This window comes from Ambystoma mexicanum, chromosome 2q, assembly GCF_040938575.1.
Source record: "Ambystoma mexicanum isolate Mex_15411 chromosome 2q, UKY_AmexF1_1, whole genome shotgun sequence".
In the NCBI taxonomy this organism is placed as follows: Eukaryota; Metazoa; Chordata; class Amphibia; order Caudata; family Ambystomatidae; genus Ambystoma; species Ambystoma mexicanum.
The window spans coordinates 1,233,967,825-1,233,992,131 of record NC_090924.1 but is presented as its reverse complement, the minus strand read 5'-3'; the positions used below and the strand labels follow the sequence as shown (position 1 = coordinate 1,233,992,131).

Here is a 24,307-nt window from a genome sequence, read left to right as displayed (position 1 = left end):
CCCTAGTATTTTGAATTTAAGATATACAGGAGGAAGTGTACGCACATTGGAACTGAAAAATCTGCATTTTCAAATTCATATATATGCAATAAGCATATAGCATTAGCCTTTTATTGTAAGTGTGTAATTTGAGGTAATTGCAGGATAACCCCTTGTAATGGCTGTTTAGGGACCCGATATGTAGCATGAACATTTTGCTTAGGGACCAGGCACTGTGACACTGCAAGAAATTGTTGGTCAAATAAGCTGTTGATACTCATAACAAATGTGCAATGACCTCAATCAAAACATTTCTTTTTCTTTTACTTTTTACCATACAAATGGATAGAATAGGAAAGTGAGATCTGCCAGACAAAACACATGTTAAATTGAGTTGTAGCAGCATAATAATATATTCTTGTAGTTACAAGATTACTGTAATTCCTAAATATTCTGGAACCTTTCACTTAACTTCATTTATACTTTGGGTGGTTCAATACCTTTACATTTTTAATGTTTGTTTTCCTGTATGTGGTTGTAGTCCTTTTGTTATTTCACTTTTTCATTTAATTTGGATTTGAATCAATTCTGCCGAACCTTGTGATGATATCATCATGTCACGACATCATCAACATATCAGTCGTCTTGGTTTCTTAAACATTCTTAAACATGCCACTATAATTAGGAACACCTTATAGCTTATCCTTTCTTTTCAAATCGCTAGCTAAGTACATGGCCCTGTGCCCTCATGATTAAACACTTCGAAGAATGTGTTCATATAAGCAAATCTAAAGAAGTTTAATTACTGTTTAATATTTATAACCCCACACATGTACCCTTTAATAAATGTTCCCTACATAGTGTAGTGAGCTGACACAGCGTTATTAAGCTTTCTTGTATATAGTTGTTTGTTCAAAGTAATTTAGTATTTTTAATTTGTGACTGGGGTACAGACCAACTATTTCATTCCTCCCTGCGGGATGCAGCAATTGTGAAAGATAGTTAGAGAGTCCTAGGCATTTAGCCTTCGGTGTGGGTTGCACACCTTGTTATCCATTATGTGGTTGTTGATGTTTTGATCTGATTTATGTGTCCTCTATGTTTTTCTATTTCTCTATATGTTGTTATTGTAATGTACGTCTTGTGGCCCAGTGTTTTCTTTATTTGAATTATTGGTGGATAATATGATTATTTCATGATATACATTATATGACTTTGATGTAAGATAATGTGATGACTTGTTTTTGGTGATGCACAATAATGTAATGATGTAATTGACTGACATGGATCAGAGGAAGATCAAAGGCCTGGGGTTATAAATATGTCAGTGTTTAAACTAGCAGATATAAAACAATAGTAAAAAATAAGTTCATTTTTAGATTTTCTGTTCGAGATTGACATCAATCAGAAGGATACAAATCAAAGAAAACTAATAAATAAATAAAGAAGAGACTCTTAAAATATTATTGAAAGAACAACTAGATATAAAAATTGCTAGAAAGTGCAAATAAAGGAACAAAAAGAACATTGTTGTGTAGAGTTTTAAAAAGCAGTTAAAATGTTTTGATTTTCAGATAATATAGCAGCAATTGATGGTGCCTGTTCAAATTGATTAGTGTGGTATATTTGATAACCTAAAAGAATAAAAAACCCGGCTAAATACAGACAGTCAAAATGAACTTGTCATTATGGGAGATGCTCCTCTTGTACACTTATGCAGGACATTGCCAAGATACGCAACTAAGATAAGAAAATATTCGGTCCGAGGCATGACTAATAAGACACTCATGCCATGGCCTCAGGAGAGTTTGCGGTCAAAAACATTATTGTGACATATGACAACATATTTGCATGCTACCTATAAGGGAGCAACATTACCGAAAAAGGTTGGCTGTTTTAGAGCTATGGAAGATGTACCAGGGTGTGAAAGAAGATCCAGCGGAAAAGGAGTGGATGCTTAATCAGCATAAAGGAGAGGATAATACTCTTTTGACTCCCCTTACCCCTACTGAAAACAAGAGCATGGATAGAGAGGAGAAGGGATGTTATCCTTTAAAGGAATTGAAAGCAGCAGCTGGTATGTTAATCTGACATTTGAGCCCCCTGCATATAATAGTGAGGACCATTTGGAAGAGAGCAAATGCAGAGAACGCAAATATATCTCGACACACAATGAAAATAAACAGCATGATAAGAGGAAGGATAGACAAAATAGACAGATGGAGATAGAGGAAGAAACAAAGAGCACAAAGAAATAAATGACAAAGCCAAGGGAATAACAATAGTACAGAACGGATGGATAGAAAGACAGATATAACTAAAGCTGGATGATAAGGGAATTGATGGGGTTTGAGAAAGAGAATAAGCATTAAAAGAAAGAAAAGGAAGAAGAGAGAGCATGTAAAGAAGCGAAAGAAAGAGAATGCAAGCAAAGGGAAGAACAAAGAAGGTACAAGGCAAGGAAAGAAAAGGAGAGACTAGAAGAGAAGAGACGAGACGAGAGGATGTATATGTGCAAAGAATGCAAGAATGTATGTTGCAAAGAAGGTGAGGGGAAGATGAATTAATGGAAATGAGCAGAAGGGAAGAAGAAATGAACAGAAGAAGAGGACTAAAAGATGGCGAGATGCATTATTTGTGTCATAGAAGCACAGTGCTGATGGAAGCAAAAGAAAGACTTGAGGTAGAGAGAGGGTGACAACAGCCGTGCAGGGAGCTGCAAGGGGTACCAAGAATATCATCATGGGCAGATGTGCGAGAAATAGAAGTCATAGAGAAAAGACTTGGGGATTTATATAAGTAAATGAGGGATAAAGAAGGGTATAAAACACAAGAGAGCATAGAAGATTCTCTATAAAGGGAAACAGGAAGAAGATCAGATGACGCCATAACAGGTGAGTACAGAACGCTGTCTTTAAGTAGGCTGGATCTTGGTGATGCGGAAAAGGATCATAGCTATACAAGCTGGGGTATAATAATATCAAATGAAGAATGAAAAGAAAACGAGACAGTGTGAAGGGAGAGCGCATGCAGATTTTCAAAAGAAACAAGTGCAGAAAAAGGGGTTAAATGGACAGATGTAGTAGACCCCAAAGAGAGAACACCCGAATCAACACCATATACTGAGCGACCACAATTACAATCGTATGTGAGCAGATTGAGGGCTTTACCAGGACAAAGACAAACGGGCAACACTAGCCCCGCCTGGAAGACAAGACTAGGCCCGCCTGGAAGACAAGACTAGTCCCACCTGAAAGACGAGAAATGTAGGCAGGTATGATAACGGACCTGGATTTTCTAAATTTCCATCATTAGAGAACTGGGGAGGATGGCCACAATATATACCGTGGACAAAACAGACGGATAAAGACAATTTAAGATGTACATTACTGAGTTTAACTGCCAGCGTGGAAAAATTGATTCATCAGCTTGAGAGAATGACTTCAGGAATGACGTTAGCTATAGGTGACATAAAAGGCTTGCTAGCAGCAATTATAGTGGAGAGAGCTGATGACATTTGAAAATGAGCAGGAAACACAGGCGTGACTGCACAAAACACGACACACAATGGAGTGCCATTTAATAATGATCTAATGACAATCAACCCATAGTGATCCCCCGATACAAAAACACTAGAGCAGGGGCAGTAGCTTCTACGTCCTCGCCCCTAGGCACTGGAACTCCCTCCCCATCATTATCAAAACAGACATATCCTTCACAGGCTTCAAAAAATGGCTAAAAACTTGGTTATTTAACCAATACTAGCACAGTGTCCATTTGTCAAAAATGTAAAAACTATTGCCCTTGAGTACAATGTATGTTCTTTAACTGTAAATAATGTATGTATTCATCTCTATGTACAATGTATTTTCACCTCCAAAGCTGTCTGTAACCACGCCGTGATACCCCAGGGTCTGGGCGTGTAACAAATGAAAAAAATAAAAAATAAAAATTAATAAATAAATAATTTCAGAGCAGATGTATGGTGTGCGCTCAGATTACAATACCTGATACATCAGACATGGGTGCGATTATGATTAGGAAAATGGGAAAGGATGAAGACCCAGTTGCTTACATTCAAGATATTCAAATTCACTGGTGTCTTGAGATGTGTGAACCATGGGATCAAATGATAGTATTATTTTACCACATTTTGCCTGAGCCAGTGCAATGGCAACTAAAGAAACAGGTGGGAATGGAAGCGAAGCCATTGTCAGAAATACCATTGACCATTGTGCATCATTGCCGATTAATGCAGGAGAAGCATAAGAAGAAAGCTGAGAGTAGAAAGCAGGAGGAAGCAAAGTTATACCAGAAGAAGTTTTCAAAAATAGCCATAGAGGGAGCAGAAATTTACAAGTAATGAAGGTGGAGTGACACAGGAAATGCCATCCCTGTCGCAACATGACATAGTCTATCCCACAGATCAGAGTGGGTAACATTTTTGTCCAAGAGGAAGAGGAAATGGGCCTAGATGAGGACGAGGTGGATTTCAAAACCCTCAGGGAAGAGGGGGATTTAATGGAGGACAACCGCAACAGTGATGGAATTGCAGAAGAATTGGACACATAGCCAGAACATGTAAAAGCAGAGAAGGCATGCAGCAAAATAGGCAAGCTACAAGAGGGGGGAGGAGCTATACTCTGCAATATAATACAGGCCTACAGGAATATTATGCCCAAAATCACACGCAGTTTGACACATATGCCCTGCAACAACAGCTAATGCAGCCAGAGCCATTACAAAAGCAATCACCACAAGGGCAATCACTACAATTATACATACAAGCACAACAGGTACAAATCCAGCAAGCACAGACATAGCAGGCCCACAATGGAATATGACTACAGGAGTCCAGAATGTACCTGCACCCAAATTAGGGAGTGTGACTGCAGTAGGAGGAAGTCCTTTCACAGGTACAAGGATTAATTTATATCCACAATACAACAGCCCACAGATCAACCTCATGCATTCATGTCCTTGAGGGGAAATATCAAATGTCAGGTATTGAATGCACAGAGATTCTCAGGGGCTATGTGTTTCGTTCCGCTTACAGACAATTTAACACTCTCTGTAGGAGCAAATTACATGTCTTTGCCATTATTATATTCTAGGCAAAAGCCAGTTAACATATTAGGGCGGGATTTAATGACAATGGGGGTCATTACAAGGTAGACGTAAGGGGTTAACGGCGCAGGTAAAGGTGCCAGAGCCGTCCATCCCAGACCGTCCCATTACGAGGTCTGCTTGCGGGAACCCGCTAAGGACGCCTTAGCGGGTCCCACGAGCAGACCAGCATGCTATCAATGGGCCCGTTATTAATGGGCCCGTTGTTAGCATCATCCCCATTCCCATTGAGCACTATGGGGGCTCGAATGGGGATGTACGGGGTCCGGGTTCCTTGAATGAGGAATTACTGGGCCCTCCAAAGTCAGAATGGCCCCGTAATTCCTCATTCAAGGAACCCGGACCCGGTACCCAGTAAGGTGGTAGCCATGCCGCTAATAGCGGCATGGTTACCTCCTTCCTCGTAATGACCCCCAATATCTTTTACTCATGAAGGAATGTTCTGTTCCACTTCAGGGATACATTATATGAATGTGAAAGAGTTTATATTAGCCTTTACAGGCCAGAAAGAATTACCAGGGGTCCCTTTGGACCCAGAAGTATTTTTGTATGGAGTGACTGTTTTATTATCGTGGTTGCCCAGATTGATAGGTAAACTATTAAGAATACATGATGAGTTTTTGTTCAGACCAGAAATCCCTTTGGATGAAGAAGAAGGACAGATCATCCCCTTTGGAGATAAAACAGCAGTGGTTAGAGAGGAAAGGGTAGTTCTTCATGGGACAGATGATGAGGGAATAGGATGGAGAACAGTGATAGCCCTCAGTCAAGGATATGGGCTGACAGATTTGGCAGACAAAGAGCAGTTTATGGATGATTACTCAGATGATGAATTAGTATTTTTCATAAGTCTGACTTATTGGTTAAAAGTAGAGAATAGAGAAATACTGCAGAGAATGGTGTCGGTAAAAAATAAACCATTATTTTTACAGGACAATTTATAGAAAGTGTCAAAGATTTATGTACCACATGATGTGGGTATATTAAAAGGAGTAGGAACAGTTAAAATCAAGCTAAAAGCAGGAGCACTTTTGCCATGTCCAAAGCAATACCCCATGTCCAGGGAGGTGGATGAAGGTAGGAATATTGGCACCATCCAATTCTCCATGTAACACGCTGTGTACCGAGTGAGAAAATCAGGGGGGTTGTGGAGATTTATTCAGGACCTTTACCATCTAAACAATATAGTCAAAGCCGAGTCTCCTTTAGTTCCAAATCCCACAGCAATATTGTGCAACATCCATCTAAGGCCAAATATTTTACAGACATAAATTTAAAGAATTAGCTCTTTTCAATTCTCGTCCATGGACACTCACAGGATTTGACTTCCTTTTCATATAGAATGATCCGCCTGAAACATACTCGATTACCCAATGGGTACTGTGAGTCCTCTTGAATCTTTAACAGAGTCTTTCTGCTGGATTTAGGCAATGATCAGTTCGAAAAGTTCAATAGTTCAATATGTACATGACATTTTGGTGTGCAGTGACACAGAAGAAAGATGTAGATACAATTAAATTAACCATATGAGTATCCTCTCATAGAAAGGATACAAAGTGGACAAGGAGAAGCTACAATACTGTCAGGAAGAGTTCTTGTATATAAGACAGTTGATGGGAGGGAAGTGACAGCTGGGGGAACAGAAACAATTATGATACTTCAGAACCTAAAACAGTGAGGTAAATGCAACCATTTCTAGGCTTATGTAATGATTGCAGGGCCTGGGCTTTTGAGTACAGTACTTTTATTCAACCACTTTTGAAAGGGCTTAAAGAAGCACATGTGAGCAATAGTAAAATAATATGGACAGATGAAATGACTGAGGGATTTGAAGAATTAAAAAAAGGCGATCAGTACAGCCCCTGTGTTGGGAATTCCAGATTATCATGAAGAATTGTATTTATTTTCCCATTCAAATGGAGAAGTCATGACAGCACTCCTTACACAGAAAATTACATTAGTACATGAACACAAACTGTTAGGCTATTATAGTGGGATTTTATATCCTGTTATAAAAGGGTATTAACCCTGTGAGCAGTCTTTAGCTGCTGCTGCATTCACGATTGAAAAAGCGTCAAGTATAACAATGGGGTGTTCATTAACATTATTTGTTGAGCATGCATTATTTGAAATTTTAGAGAAGCCCAAAAGTGCATTGACCACGAAAAGAGCATCAGGAGACGAGGTAATTATATTGAATCCTGCAATTACAATTGTCAGGTGTAAAACAGTGAACCCAACAACATTCATAGCTGGACCGATAGGGGAGGATGATTATGTACATGATTGCACAACGTATACTGAAAGTTATAGTGAAATTCCCCAAGCTAGAGAAAATGCCCTCGGGAGGGGGGAAGTTGTTTTTATTGATGGTTCTTCACAAATTGACCAAAAAACCAGAGAAAGGCATACTGGATCAGTGGTAGTAAAGATGAACAGAGAGTGTGAAATTGAGATAGTGAAAAGCCTGAGATTGCCTTTGCATTGTTCAGCACAGGTTGCAGAATTAGTGGTGCTATTCCTGTGCTTCAGAAATTTGAAGATGAGGAATTGACTGTGTACTCTGACCCCACACATGTGACATCAACCGTACACACAGGTATATCACACTGGAAAACAAGTTGCTTCCACTGCGCAGACGGCACTCCATTGCAACATGCAGCCCTGTTGAATCAACGTATTGAAGTACCACCACTCCCATTCACTCTAGCAGTCGTACAATACACAGCACATTCTAAAAGGACAGATTTAATTTCTCGCGGAAAGAAAGCCACAGATTTAGAAGCTAAAAAGGGAGCTAAAAAGGCAGCCTTTTTCCCAACTATTTCTAATTTTGAAATAGAAAGCGTTAAACAAATGAAAGGATGATGCATTTTGGTAAAGGAGGGTTTTAACATGTTATCTATTCTCCAGTTAATTCAGATACAAGGGAGAGCACCACAAGAAGAGAAGAACTTATGGAAGAAGCAGGGATGTGCTTTATCCCCACGAGACAATTTGGAGACAGGCTACCACTGGAAAGCCAGTTATGCCTCTAGCATTATTGAGGGTAGTGCTAGCCCACGAATGTGACTTAAGTCTGGCTGCTAGAATAGCAGGAGAGTGGTTTTCGCCAAATCTGTTACAGCATATTGCACAGTTTATTGTAAATTGCATAATGTGCCAGAAATTTACTAAAGGGCACACTTTGCAAACAGTGAGAGGAGCAATTCCTAGAACCAATTACCCATTTCAGCATCTACATATAGACTATGTCGATATTCTGCAGACATGCAACTGTTACAGATATATGCTGGTCATGGTATGTCCTTTTTTTAGATGGATCGAGGCAGGTTCATGTACACATCTTGATGTTACATGCGCTGCCAAGTTCCTTGTGTGTGAAGTGTTCCCAAGATGGGGTGTGTGAGGCTTTTTGGTCTGACAATGGTCTGTATTTTGTAAATGAGTTGTACGAACAACTATTTTTTCTATTAGGCATTAAGCATTCATTTTCTTATGCTTTTCACCGACAGGCAAATTGGGTTTGTAACAATTACATTGATTATTTAAAGAAAGGATTGCATAGATCAAGATGAGCATAAAGAAGGGATGGTTAGATTGCCTACCCCTTATCCTATATGCCCTAAGAAACCAACCTGCCTCAGATCACCCTCTAACTCCTCATGACCTCATGAGTTAATGACTGGACACCGCATGAGAACCCCCATTGGTCCTCCAACTTGGTTGAAAACTGATGCCCATAGTGTAACAAAAACACTAGGTGATAAGATGCATGATTACCTAACAGTGACTGCATGTGTTTCCTTCATGTCTCATCAGACCAGGAATCGAAGAGAGGGATCAAAGAAAAGCAACAAAGATGATAAACCTATTGAAACAAAGGAATTGTTAAAGCAACTCAGTCAATACCCAGGAGACCTGGTGCTGGTTCGAAAGTGTGCACTGTCTTGGAGTACTCCCCGCTTTGAAGGACTGTATGAGGTCGAAGAAGTCAGACCAGCAGCAGTCAAGTTAAAAGGACGAAGAGCCTGGCTTCATTTGTATGACATCAAGCCATATAAAGGTAACATCCCAACCCCTCATGCAACTACCCACAGTGAAGCAAGAGAAGAAGTTCTGCATATGCAGACTTGTTCTATGGCCAAGACTAAAGGCAAGGAAAGTGAAAAATACAGCAGCACTTTACACTAAAGGCCAATGTATTTTAATATTTGAGAAGGAGTAAATAGACTTGCAGTTATCCTTAGATAGGCACAAGAAACAATACATTAAAATACCGGAGATGAAAGAAGAAAATCACACTTTATCTTTATGTTACCTATTGCAATAACATTACACACATTCTTGTATGCTGTTTTTACATACATATTACAGTCTTATCCAGCCCTAAAAAGAAGATATGTCAACGTTATAATGTTTCTTGGAAATCCTAAGAACAATCATATTATTTTTAGAATAATTGTTGCAATCATTTTGCAGTTCTTGATATACAGGTGTGAGTCATAGATGGTCATAGATTTACATAGTAAATGTTTGAGCAAAAATGAGGCGGTTTCATTGCCATCAAGGAAATCGATGAATTTCCATGGAATAATAATTGTGGCATCATTCTGCATTATGATTTGTGTTTACTCCTGATTATTATGACATTTAAACATAGTGGGTGACAATGAAACGTTTACTGTTGCCCCTGATAAAATCACGAACAGCATTTTTTATAATCATACTAGCATTTATTTTGATTTAAAAGGGATGTTGGGGAAGATCAAGAAAATATAAATACATATCTTGATAATTTGAAAAGGGTAGGAAATAGAAAGCTGATTTGTGTGTTGCCTTATACCTTATGCTTTGGAAACATCTCAAATATTTATAGCAACAAAAGTATTAGTAAAAAACACACATTGCCTGACATACTTTGCACTTTGCCTAACCAGAGAACAGTTCCAAGGCAGAACAGCATCCATAGCGTGGATGAATAAAGCAATATCTCAAAGAGAAGACAATTATGTACAGGACATAAAGTCAAGAGAGAAGCCAAAAAAAGGCATCAAATAGTATAATACAGCCTGGAATAAATGGAGTAGGAATCAAGAGTGAAAGAAATAAGATGTTGTAATGCAAGGATAAGAATGGGAAGGAAATATGAGAATGCCGGGAAAGAGGTCAACTACAGATTAAAGGAACAAGGCTTACTCCTGAAGGAGGGGCTGAAGGATTGGTGGTGTGCAAAGCAACAGCATTAACCGGACAATGGGAAGTAGTTGTTGCAAATGAAGAAAAGGAATGCAAAAATCAATGGCCTAAGATTGCAAGATTGTTCACATGGGTCTACAATGAGGGAGGACCATTGCAGGCACTACTCCTGAAGAATGCATCTTTGTGCTTCAGATATATTAGCACAGTGAAAGTTGGGGAGAACTACAAGTGTGTTTGAGTTTTCGATGTACCAGGCATGAAGGAAGGAACAGCAGTCCTGATGGACCGTTATTGGGCGTGTTGATGAAGAGCATATATAAAGTTTCCACCAAAATGGGGAGGAGTTTGTCCATTGGTTGCTTATGAGCATACCAGCCTTAGTAGTACCAAAAAGTGGCCTGCAGATTACAGGCGTCCCAAAAATTGACACACAACTGAGGAAGATAAGATTGCTTCAGCGAAGCAGACAGAGGAGAATGAATTACTTCTCAGAAAAATCAATAGAAACCTATTATGATATTCCAGATGTGCATTAATTGTTCAGCAGACTTCAGTAATATTTACAGGTATATTCCTGCCAGGAATTCAGATTGCAATGAATGCCAAGTGGCTACAAATCAGCAGATGGGAGCTGCAAAGGATCAATATGACAATAAAAGGATTTATTTAATGTGATCAGAGAAGAGTTAAGGAATGTCCTGGAATTAATCACAGTAATGGAAGGAGGCATGTGTGCCATGATTGGGCCTTCTTGCTGTACATTTAAATCTGCCCATGATGAAGACAATGGGACTATGACAGAAGCAATAACAATGTTGTCAACTATGCATACGGAGATTGAGGATGAAGTTGACAAGACAGAAGAAGACGGTTGGTTTTTGTCTCCTTTTTCATGAATTCCAACTTGTTTGGCAAATGCCTCCAAATTACTTGCAGCAGTACTAGTGTTTGTATTGCTAGGATTTTGACTCATACAGATCATCTTGGGACAATGCCAGAAGACAGCCAAAAAAGCTATTGGGATGAAGATCATGATTGATATAGACACCTGAACTGAGCTGATGCAAAATGAGGAATGTACCTGTGGGAATATAAAGAAAAGCGTTATTGCACCTGCAGGAACACAGATCTACTATCTCAAGTAGCATCAGGAGATCTCTGCCACATGACCTGGAGTGTGGATGAGCAAAGAAAGAATGCAGGTCACCTGAGGGGGATGACAAAGATATGGCTCCCAAGAAATGAAAGTATGAAGAGATGATAATGGAGAATGAAGAGAGGAATGTGGTTGAGGACTCGACCAGAGGGGGAATGTAGAGGAGCAATTGGATGCATTTTCCCTAACTTGTGCCCCGTCACCGACATCATAATGGAACAGCATGAGAAGGGCCCTTTGTGTGAATCCATGTTTTATGCCTATATCACATCGAGTGTACAATAGACGATATGCACTCAGACAACCGTATCAAATGTACCCTCGCACTGAAAGTGTGGAAGGATGCTGTATTGAAGGATGTCAGCATGCACCATTGTACATCATGGAGTGCTGAGTAAAATCTGACGTGGATAGAGTGATGTCATAAACGAGGACATACTGAAACGATATGAAAATACTTAAGAGTGACAATGTAACTGAAGCGATAAGAGAAACATCTACGACATGATAAAGTAATCATGAATGTAAAAGAAGACAAAGTAACTTGCTGACCAATAAATGTAAATATGCAGTAATGCAAGGTGGAAAATATACATAGACCCTTTCTATAGACGAATATATAACGTTGCTAGGACGGCCATAGTTGGAAAATGGACGCTGGCTTGTGCAAATATTCATCTCAAATACCTCAGAAACATATCAGGGTTACAGAGTCAGGAGTTGCTGGATGAACAGCTTAGTGTGCAAAACACAGAGGAGTCTATGTTGGCTTGGGATCAAGGATGCTATTTTTAGGGAATAGCTGCAAAGCATGACCGGAGGCAGACGGATAAATCATGGATGAGACATATTTCTCTTAGATTAAAGAAGCAGAAAACATCTGTAAGAGCCAAGTATTGTCAATTAAAAGTGTATAAAGACTATACAAGGTAGAGTAAGCAATTATCTAGAGGCCAATAGGAGCAATGGCACTCAGTATAATTAAATCAAATCGAAGTAAATAAGAGGCTGGAAAGGACAAATTCATGGTCTCTTCAGATGTGATCCAGAATTGAAAACAAGGGCTATTCATTAAGCCATTAAGTGGTGTGCTTATACTCCCTTAAAAGTCCTAGAACAGAGAGTAGGTTACAAGGTCAACTACAGAGGGGAACTTTGGCTCATGGCCAGACTGATGAGAGCGCATGGACTAATTGTGAAAGTAGGGTGCAATCTGATGTGATTCAAGCACCTGGGTTTCGGTTTCCTTACATGCTACCAGCCGAGCCGAAAGTTCAAGGTTGGGTGTGAATTCCAACCAATCAGTGGGCGTATGGGGCAACCTGCTATACACTGTTGCATAGATCAATCTGCTGCCATTTTGTTCACTATAATTAGTATTATACGTATTTAGAGGTAGTTTGAGGTGTGTCTTACAGATAAGAGACAGCCAATGAAGTACTAATCTATATATATTCTATAAGTAGATATGTTCCCCTAACCAATCCCTCCGACTAATAAGTTGTATGGTTTGCCATATAGGATGACATCATAGATGATGCAAGTTGGGGTATAACTCCTCTGTGTAATCAGGTTTGTGTGTGAATATGCTAGCATCCATCTGACGTTTGCCAGTTGACCCTGCTTTATTAAAGTGAGAATACATTTGTACTTTGCCATATTCCTTGAGTATGTCCGGTTATTTGGTCTGAAATATTTATTGACAATTCTATCTAGCACAAGAGATGCTTCAAGGTGCTAGAGCACACTGTTAGGTCAGCTCAGTGATTATAAACAGTGAAAATATGCTGCTGATCAATCAGAGTTTTGCCCTGTCCTTTGAATTATCATGAACATCATGGAAGTATATGTTGCATATATTGATTTTTCTGTTTTATATCAATGTGTTATTGGAGCCAAATTATGGGCAATGTTAAATAAATAGGGCATTCGTGCAGGACTTTTTAAACATGATGGTGGATCTTTATTGTAACACCACCATACAAGTGTGAGCTGCCAATCAGGGCACTGTCACTAGCAAATAATAACACAAATAAGCTTGCAATAGAGATGCGTTCTGGAACCTATACTGTTTAATCTCTATTTTGCCCAAGCATTGGACATGCTTAATAGTTCAGACCTAATTGTTATTCTCCTAGGGTTGGTTCTACTTAAATAGTTTGGCCGTGTTATGCTGAAGATACATTTTTTATGGATTATACACCGTTGGGGCTCCAGTGAAAGTTGACGAATCTTATAACGTATTCCTACGATCTCTGTTTTAGAATTAATATTGTGAAAACAAATATTAAAATATTCAGGAAAAAGAGATTGATGCAATTTTATTTGAAGCATTACAAAGGCAAAATAGACGTTACAAATATCTTGGTGTGCATCTACATAGAACCTTAAACTAGAAAGGTCATTTAAAAGTGACTCAAATAATGGCTAAACTGTGGATTCAGCTATTGTCTTGATTTAATGTAATGGTGGATATAGCTTAATACCACTTGTCACTTTTATCAAGTTGAATGTGGCACCAACCATACCTCAGATATATAGGCATTCAACGGTGGTATGTGGTTGAGAAGCACGGAGGGCACATTTTGCATGATTGTTCGTCACCTTCATTACCCACTTTGTGACTTTATAATGACCTCTCCTACTCTCAACTCTTGCTTAAGAAATTGACTTCTGAAGTTGCTCAAAGGTCCATTAGCACAAAGTAGTAGCAATTGAATAAGAACTGTCTGCACATTTAGTATGGTCGGGCTTCTTTTTAGAAGATATGTCTGACAGAATCCACGAGTTAAAGGAGAATTCCATGGAGTGGGATTCTGATTGCAACATTAACTCATTGAAGAGTAAGAGGCATGCCAAAGAAGAGGATGCTCATGCACCAGTTCCTGCATGTAGCATGGAATGCAATGATATTTTCCATGCCTTCTGTATAGGATGAAATGCATGCGTGGCAGGATTAATTTGCTACCATTAGGAAACATTTCTGAAGCATTCTATATCATTAATATTTTTTAAATGTTGTACTAGATCGGTCCAAAGTGAATCTATGAGGCATTTATTGAAGGACTGTTTATCACACAGATTGGAATGTGAGAAATATCGTAATCTTGGCATAGATATTTGTTTAGGTCATGAGTCATGACTCGTATTAATGACAAGATTATTTTACAATGTCTGAAGCTATGAGATTCCATAGAAGGGAACATCCACCATCTTAAATAAGTTATGTAATATAATATGCAGCATAGAGTTGTAATTAATTTTATTTTGATTTTATTTTTTGATTTTATATTATTTATAAAGCGCAAAAAAACAGGCCCAGGGGCAACCGGGCGCATACTCTTAAACATGTTACAAAAAGCAGTAGTTACAGAAGTTACAAAAATATACAGCATATATACATGTACATACTCTTAAACATGTTACAAAAAGCAGTAGTTACAGTGAGTTACAAAAATATACAGCATACATACATGTACCGAAGGGTACCATTAACAGCGTATAATACAGGGACAGAGCAGAGAGAAAATCTATATTCAGTCCTGTACCTCACATGGAGTCTGGACTGTGTCAGGTCTCATGAGTCTTGGGAGCAGCCATGTTTTAGCATTGTTCTTGAAGGAGTGGAATGATGGTTCAATTCTGGTAGGTGTGGGCAAGGTGTTCCAGAGTTTGGAGGCCAGGACGGGGAAGCTCACCCCACCAGCTTTTTGGAGTTTGCATCTAGGCACGATGAGGCTGTGAGTTTGAGCTGCTCTGGTAGGTCGAGTGAAGGTGTGGCGTGAGAAGCGAGCGGACAGGTAAGGTGGGGCGTTGTTGCTCAGACATTTGCGAGTCAAAGCTAGGGTTTTCAGGGCAATTCTCTGTTTTACCGGGAGCCAGCGTAAGTCCGATCTGACAGAGGAGATGTTTAAGGCTGCCTTTAAGGCATTATTTTGTACAGTTTGCAATTTATTAAGGTTAGACTGACTGGTCCCTAGGTAGAGAGCACTACAGTAGTCGATTTTGGCCATAACAAGCGTTCTGGAGAGTGTGATACAGTTGGTGGAGGAAGGGTCTACAGGCAGTGATAAGTTTGCAGGTATAGGCGGAAGCTGACCTAACTGCATTTATTTGTCTGTTCAGAGAAAGCGAGGAGTCAAGATAGACCCCTAGCGTCTTAGTATCTTTGGAGACTTTAATGTCATTGCCGTCAATAATGAAGGACTTGTAGGTTTGGTCTAGTTTGTTGAGCCGATGATTTGATCCTAAAAGTAAGAGCTCAGTCTTATTATCGTTAAGGCAAAGTTCGTGCGGTGCCATCCCGGCCTGGATGACCGAGTAAACATTGTTAAGGGCTTTGGTGTCAGCTGTGTAGTCTTCTGTGATAGGGATGAGTATCTGGGTGTCGTCCGCGTAGTTAGTGTAGGAGACACCCAGATAGTCAAGCACATTGAAGAGGGGCTTGGTGAATACATTATACAACGTAGGGGATACACACGAGCCTTGAGGAACGCCACAGTGAATAGGGGAGGGACCCGCTTATGCCAGCAGTGAGAAGACCCTCATGGATCTATTGCTCAGGAATGAGTGGATCCAGGCATTGGCAGAGTCGGAGAAGTGGGCTGCGGATTTGAGATGCTGGCAGAGTATTTGGTGGTTGACCAGATCAAAAGCCGTCGAGAGATCGAGGAGAAGGAGAAGAGCTAGCTTCCCATTGTCCTTCAGTGACTCCATCTGAGTTTTCAAGTCGATCAGAGCTGACTCTGTGCCATGTTTAGGGCAGAACCCTGATTGTCTTAAGCCCTGGAGATTGTTTAGTTCGAGGTAATCCTGAATCTGCAGGTAGGTTGTGTGGTCCAGGATCTTGAGCAGGAATGTGACTAGTGATAGGTCTGAAGTTAGTTGGGATATTAGTGTCAAGGGAGGTTTTTTTTGAGGAGTGGGATAATCCATGCATCCTTTAGGTTGTCGGGGACAATACCCGTCTTCAAAGAAGCATTTATGAATGCTGTAATGAACGGGGCTAGCTCATGAGATGATTCCTTGATAATAGGTGCTGGGCAGGGGTCGCCTTGGCAATTGGAAGGTTTTAAATTGTTTATGATGTTTTCTACTTCGAGAGTAGTGAGTGGGGAGAAGGAGAAAGGTTTATGCGGATAGGTTAAATGTGTATTAAGTGTAGGTGTGGTCGATGGTTGGTCAAGCTGTAGGGATTTCTGTTTGTCCCTGATTTTAGATTGGAGGATAGCAATTTTACCCAGGAGTGCTGACTGAATATTGGTGCACCAAGTGTTGTCTTTGGAGCAAGAGTCAGGGGGGGCTGCAGGTGTCTCGAGTTCCTTAAGGATATTAAAGAGTTCCTTAGTATTGGACTGGGCTGACATAATGCGGTTATTATAAGAATCTTTTATTGCTGAGTACAGCTTCTTTATAGTTAAGGGTGGCTATCAGAAGACTGTCCTTGTGGGCGTCGGAGTGGTGACTTCTCCAGCGTGACTCTGCTGTGCGTTTCTCTTTGCATAAAACTCTAAGCTGGGGAGTAAACCACGAGTTAAGGTGTGCTCGTTGTTTGTGTTTACTCAGTTTGAGCGGGGCGATAGAGTTGATGGCTGCAAGCAGTGACTGGTTATACATGTCGGCTAGGTTGGTGGGGTCTGAGCAAGTGTCAGGAGCATTATTTAGTGTGGGAAGGATAAGGGGGAGTAGTTTTTCTGTCGTAATGTTCTTTTTATTTCTAGTGAGGGTGGCTGGGGTGACCAAAGGCCTGGGTGGTGGGGCTGCTTCGATGCTGAAAGTGATGACATGGTGGTCAGACCACAAGCAAGGGGCGTTGGAGATTACGCTAATATTGCAATTGGTGTTACTAAGCCAGTCAAGGGACCGCCCTTTAATGTGGGTGGGTTCCTGTATGTGGTGAGTGAAACCTAAATCTGTTAAGGTATTAGCTAGGTTGAGGGCCGCAGGATCATTAGGGTCTTGGTGTCCTAGATTGAGGTCGCCAAGAATGATGGTTTGGGAGTTGGATTTAGCATTGTTGAGTACTAACGTAGAGATATCATCCACAAAGGATGTGGGTGGACCAGGGGGTCTGTATATTAGGTGGATGGTAGCCGTTTGGTTAGCTGAGAGTCCAAGCTTGACAGAGAGTAACTCTGCAGTTTCCACCTTAGTGCTTGGGATGGTTCTAAGTCCTAATGAGTTTTGTAGCGATGAAAGAAATTCCTCCACCTCTCGAGGTGCGATCACATCTGATGATGGAGTAATCAGTGGGGATGGCCAATGAGAGTGCTGGGCCAGAAGCCGCGTGCAGCCAGGTCTCAGAGATGGCGATGAAGTCGAGTTCCTGAGTTTTGATAAGATCAGCAATGTCCGGAGCGTGCTCAGCTAGGGATCTTGCGTTAATCAGGGCAGCTTTAATTAAACCAATGTTGTTTGATGAAGCTGTGATGGTTTGAGGGTGATGGGGCGTGGGTGAGGTGGCCGTTTGTGGAGACGGGCTGTGCGTATGAGTTTTGAGGTATTGGCTCAGGTACATGGGGTGTCCCTTCTTACCCATAAGTCTAGATCCTAATCTTAGGTTTCTAAGATTGATAGGACATGGTTGGTTGGGTGAGGGTTTTTTGGCGAAATGGTTGGGCCATAGGGCCGGATCGTTGAGGTAGATGTTGTTGTATTGAGGTGCAGTACTTTGGTAGATATCAGGAGATCGGTGAGACGTGGCCATGGATAAGGTGTGCAAGGAGCTAGGTGCAGCTAACTTGGGAGGTGGTAGGTGTGACGACCTGGTAATTGACCACACTGAGAGTAGTACTTGTAATGAGGAGAGCAGTGACCTTAGGGAGGACCAACGTGGTAGCATGTTACCGAGATTAGAGAGGAAGGGCCTATTTATAATTCTTTAATTGGTACCATTGATTTTCCTTTTGTATTCATTGGTTTTGTATATATCTTTTATGAACCACATATACTAATATACATGGTGGTTGCAAGCTCAAAATACTAAAACAACAGACTACAAGGTTTGCCTGGGGAAAGTGTAGGAGGGTGATCATAGAAGCAAAGCATGGGTCTGCAGTATTTGTCTGACCAGATGTGTTGGACTATAGCTCCCATCAGAACTGTCCAGCATTTTCAATGGTGAGGGACCATGGGAGTCCTAGTTCAAAACCTCTGGGGAGCCACAGGTTTCACACTTCTGGTTTAACACATATCCATCAACACAATATTGATATTCCAGGATCAGATTTTAAGATCTGCAGAAACTGACCTGACAGTGGATACAGTTATTCATCTAGGTTCTGAGATGCATCATCACATGAAAAAAGATGAGCATCTCAACTCATTAGACAGAGTCCTTCCTGCCCGCTCTGCCAATATTATGCTCTGCATCCAGACTGAGAGTTCACAAAGTAACCCTTGCCACTATTTCCTTCTTTGAATGCATAGCACTCAATCTCAGGCATGTGATGTCACACGTGTCCGTGCAGAGGTTTTTGCCTCATGCTCCTCCTACTCGTTATGCGGCCCACCAGATTATGGGAACTCAATCCGAAACAGTCCTAGCCTGCATAGTATGTGGTGAAGGAGCCTGAGAGTTGGAGTCCAAAATGTCTGGAGGGCCACATAATGAGTAACCATGCACCATTGTGTGAAGAATGCCATCTTCACTATGAGGATGGCAGTACTGATAGAAATGTGGAATTTACTTGTACCTGCTTAAGAATACTACCTGCTTATGCGATGGATTGACCTGGAATGTTAACAACATTGGGAACAGCATGGGGAAATAATGCAATATTTTGTATGCACCCTATGCCGTATATATTCCGAATTATCCTAACATACAATTAGGTGGCGTTTCAAAAATATGTGTTTAAAATATCACATGGTTTTACTGTTACCTCTGTCTTCATAAAAATAACTTTGATGTGCATGATTGTATTCATGCAGGATAACAGCGAGATGAACTGTGAACATGATGGCACATGCGTAATCATGTCTGCTGTACACACAATATGCAAAACACAGAGATTCCTTGCTGCAGTCCATGTGCCCGACCCACAAATGGAAACATGTGAAAAGGTGTGCTCACACATATTCACGCAGTGGTTTCTGAATCTTTCCATCATAGACATACACATTCAAATGAGCATTGTGTCAAATAGTGAACAATAGTCGAAAGGTAAGGGCTTGTGTTGTCTGCATATCTCGATTTTAATAAACAAGGTGAACACAAAAATGTGAGGAATGATCTTTGCTTCCACCTATGTCTGTTCAGAGCAGGTGCAGGGTAATAGGCAATGCACATATGGGAGATGTATGACCCATCTGTGCAGGGTTGTTGCTAGGTCTGGAAATAATCTGGGGCTACACTAATGTTGGGACTATCGGGACTTTTGGTTGTAGCCCCTGAGCTTCTATCCGGGGCTACAACCAAATGACCCGGGGCGATAGCCCCTTGCCCCCACCCCTAGCAACGCCTCTGCATCTGTGCATTTGTCAAGCTGGGAACTTCCCTAAATACCACTCTACCTATTTCTCAGTGGTAGAAATGTCATTCTCTTATGTTTGCTCTTTTTTGTTACGTCATGAGCACATTTACTCCCAGCCTTGGAGGACTGGGAACTGAGGACATCCCTTAAGTACTCAGGGCTGGGCAGTACAATATTTGTGAGACCGGCTCAGTCTTCCCAAAATCGATTCTGGATCATAAATTACATATATGAATGAATAAGAAGCATCAAAACAAAGACATTTAGCTCGGGCAGAGAAGGCCTGGAGATAATCCCATCCCAGGCCTTCCTAGAAAGCTGCGATTTATTCTAGTCATCTAGCTTCGGTTTGGGTCCCAAGAGTAGTGAAAGAAGGACCTCATTTGCACCAGCACCAATCACTATTTCAGATAGCGTTCAGCATCACAATTGGTATGCATGTGGTTGTTCAAAGTGGAATTTCAGTGTTCATAGAAAGGTTTACCTCAATTCTTCCTATATTGACACTTTTTTAATGCAAATCCTTGATCACATATTTGGCATGGTGAACTCAGGAACACAGTCATTAAAAGCATGAGGGCCTGATTTACAAAGCATTTTCCAATGAGATGTTCCCATTGAAAAACTCTTGTGTAAATTAGGCCGTGAAAATCTTAACGCTTTAGAAGATTTGACTTGGCACGCAATGGATCGTCAAATAATCCGAGCAAAAAAGGACGCTGGTCAATACATAATTTAGTGCTGTTGCATTCATTCCGTTAGGGACTCACTCAGTTGTGCATAACAACCGGCGTGGGAATGCATCATTTCAACAATAGCTCTTAGTGGTGCGCTATAAATCTACTGGAAAGACGCCGGGGATCAAGAGTGCACTGTGCCATCGACACACAAATTGAAGATGCAGTTTTAAAGCATGATAAATAGAAGCTTTGAAAGCATCCGACCATGAGAGGAGGCATGCTGCTATAATTAACCCTTCAACTACACGCATTAACAGTTTCACAAGAGAGGGTAGTAATTACCTCAGTGGTGCAGTTGAGCCATTTCGGTGAGTGCACGTAACCTGCCTCGTCTGATATCCAATCTGAATATCCCAGTACTTGTTCTCCTGCCGGTTCTGCCTGTTCCGGTTCCTCTTATTCTTCATGAATTCTCTTGCCTCGGGATCCTTCACTACCTTCTCCCGGTCCTTCTGCCTCTCCTTGTTCTTCCCTCGTTTTCGCGCCTGCCTTATGTGCCTCAAGTGCGGCACTGAGCATTCACTCCAAGGCCCCACGTGCAAACTGTACAAGCTCTCGTCGGCATCGCAAGGGCTGGACTGGCAGATTTGAAACTCTGTTAAGTTAGGACAAACGGAGCCCCCGAATTGAGCAGCGGCGACTATGTGGCGTGTCCGGTGCTGCAGCCCGCTGCCGCAAGTCTTCGAGCACTCAGACCAGGGGGTGAAATCTGACACAATGCAGTCCTGGGGACATGGAATAAGGCACCCTTGTTCCAGGCGGGGTTTGGGTTCAAAGTATTCACAAATGGCGTCCTCGGCGGCAGCACCATTGGATTTCAAGAGGCACGTTACATCCCTCGTCTGGATTCCTTCATCTCCCTTGATACACTCTATGGGCTTCTCCACTGTCCTAGAAATCACAGGCTGGCATTCATTCCAGTTACCCAGTTGCCAGTCATACAGCTCTTTGTGCCAGTCACAGACTCGGAAGCAGTTTTGCTGGTTGTCTGGCCTGTCGCTCTGTTTACAGTTTGTGGGAAGAGTGGTCCATCCTTCGACATGGGCACACCAGACAGCCCGGGTTTGGATCCCTCCAGGTCCACACTCATCGCCCATGCATCTGGCCCAGAGACCTGCAATATAGAGAGAAGTATAAGATCACCACTTACATGCCATGTATATTTCAACACAAGACAACTTCCTTCCACATGTAAAAATTCACAATGAGGTTCACATGTCTCTTCTGGACTGTGAACGGGAGTTCAATTTGACCAACTGGAATAACGTGTTATTGATGCAAACCCCAGCGCACTGCATAATTGAACAACTGCATCTGCTTCTGATCCTTGGTGAATACTTGGCCAGTAGAATTGTATAGGAAACATTAGATGCATTGTTTGCATGAAGTCTTAAATGCAACCAAATGTTCTGAGTGAGATGTAAAGACAATCATACATAATACACTGGAGGAGGGACTTCTTCCATGGCACTAAGAAATGATGAAGAGATATCGCCAGAACCAAACGGCTATACAACATATATGCATGTTATGAGTCCATAATTATAGAGCATGGCCATGTTTGTGACAGAGCGGTGGGCAACATGAAACATTGCAGTTTGTGTTTTGTACGTGTACACATGGCAATAGGTGATAATAACATCTCTTCCTTCTCTTTCATTTTCCTCTGTGGTCAGAAGGGGGCTATAAGTGTCATCAATGTGTGGTCCCGCGGGAGCCTCTTCTCTGTTGGGCAGTAGCAAGCGAACACATGAAGATGTCAATCGTCTGAGGGGAAAAGAAGGGGATGCAATCACACAATGAGACGATTCTACAAAATGCTCAAAAGAGACTTACAGCACTGGGAAAAGTACTGTAGTTGTACCTGTGAGTGTACCATATTCCTGCAATGTAATTCTCTAGAATATCCATATAAACATACATCTATTCAAGATGCACATCTCTGCATACACCATATCATTCTGCAATACAGGCACGGCATACATTCACATCCAGCTAACACACATGTGGTACAGTGCATTATGAGACCATGTTAATGTATTCATGAAGCCACACGTCCTCAGGACTCCCTGCTGTCAGCACAGCCGCCACTAAATCTGAGACTTTAGCTTCCCATAAAGTAGCATACTGTAGAGGAGCAGGTGGATATGTTATCCCTAGCTCCTGCCCCCTAGCCCCCCTCATACTGGAACAGTAGGAGAAGAGCCCTATGTGGGACACCCAGTATCATTTCAATATTGCATCAAGTGGACGAGAGACGATATGCACTCAGACAAACGTATCAAATGTACCCTCGCACTGAGAGGGTGGAGGAATGTCTGCACACACCATTGGACATCATAGAGATATGAGTGAAATTTGACAAGAGCAGTGTGATGTCATAGAGAAGAGATAATGAGACTAACTGAAACAATATGCAAATACTCAAAGGATAAAGAAAAACTGAAGTAACAAGAGAAACGTGTAATCGAGTATGAAGATATTGTATATGCAAAAAAGATAAAGTAACCTGTTGATTAATAGATGTATATACACAGAAACGCAAGGTAGATGAGACATATAGGAGCATTCTGCAGATGAAAGCATAACATGGCTAGAGCGGCCATAATGGAAAAATGGATGTCACACTCGTATTAAAACCATTTAAGCTACTTCAGAGACAGACCAGGGCTGCAGAGTCCGGAGATGGTGGAAAAACAGCCTTGTGTGAGGAATTAAGAGGAGTCTATTGGTTTGGGATCAAGGATGCTATTTCAAGGAATAATTGCAAGGCACAAGGGGAATAAAAAGGATAAGCCATGTATGTAAGACATATTTCTTTTAGATTAAGCGAAGGAGAAAGCCTCTGCAAGAGCCAAGTATTAGACAATTAAAGATGCAGAAAACCTATGTAAGATGGAGTGAGCCAGTCTCCAGAGCCCAGGAAGTGCAATGCCACCCAGCACAATTGGATCAAATAGCAGTAAGTAGAACATCGAAGGTGGCAAAAATAGGGGGAGGTACTGTATTGCAAATATATTTATAAAAGTAACTGGATTTTTGGGGATAAGTAAGAAGAGAAATAGATATCTTGATTCCTGGTTTGAAGAGGGGTGGAGGGGTATGCACTGAAACTCCAAATAGGGGTATTATTCAAGGGGATTCCTGTGGCAAGACCAAGAAGAAGAGTGTGCATCAAACTCCAAAATGGAGTAAGAAGTGAGATGAAATGCATTTACTAAAGATAGTAAAGGAAGACGCAAACTGAAAATGTAAAAGTGCACAAGTGTATGAGGTTATAAATATGTCAGTATAAATCTATTATTGTGTCTAGATTAGGAGATATAAAATGATAGTAGAAATCATCAGATTTTTAAATCAAGAGATTGACCTCAACCAGGAGGGTAAACATCAAAGGAGAATAATAAATAAATAAAGAAGAGACGTTAACATTGTTAGAAAGTGTAAGCAGAGGAACAAAAAGAACATCATTGCATAGATTTTTTAAGTGGTTAAAAATATCTTTTTTGGTAATAAGCGGCGATTGATGGTGCCTGCTCAAATTAATCAGTGTTGTATAATTGATAAAATAAATAAGAGAATAAAAGATCTGGTAAGTATTGGCAGTCAGGATCGACTTGTCATCATGG

The 24,307-nt window shown here is 41.0% G+C and overlaps 1 protein-coding gene across 1 annotated transcript in view; it reads right to left on the bottom strand.

Annotated features, from left to right (window-relative positions):
• Window positions 1-24,307, bottom strand: part of THSD7A (thrombospondin type 1 domain containing 7A) — a 1,346,262-nt gene that overhangs the window by 917,103 nt on the left and 404,852 nt on the right. The window contains exon 2 of the mRNA XM_069648630.1: window positions 20,961-21,792. Within this exon, the coding sequence (XP_069504731.1) occupies window positions 20,961-21,792 (832 nt within the window). The remainder of the gene's footprint in view (window positions 1-20,960; window positions 21,793-24,307) is intronic.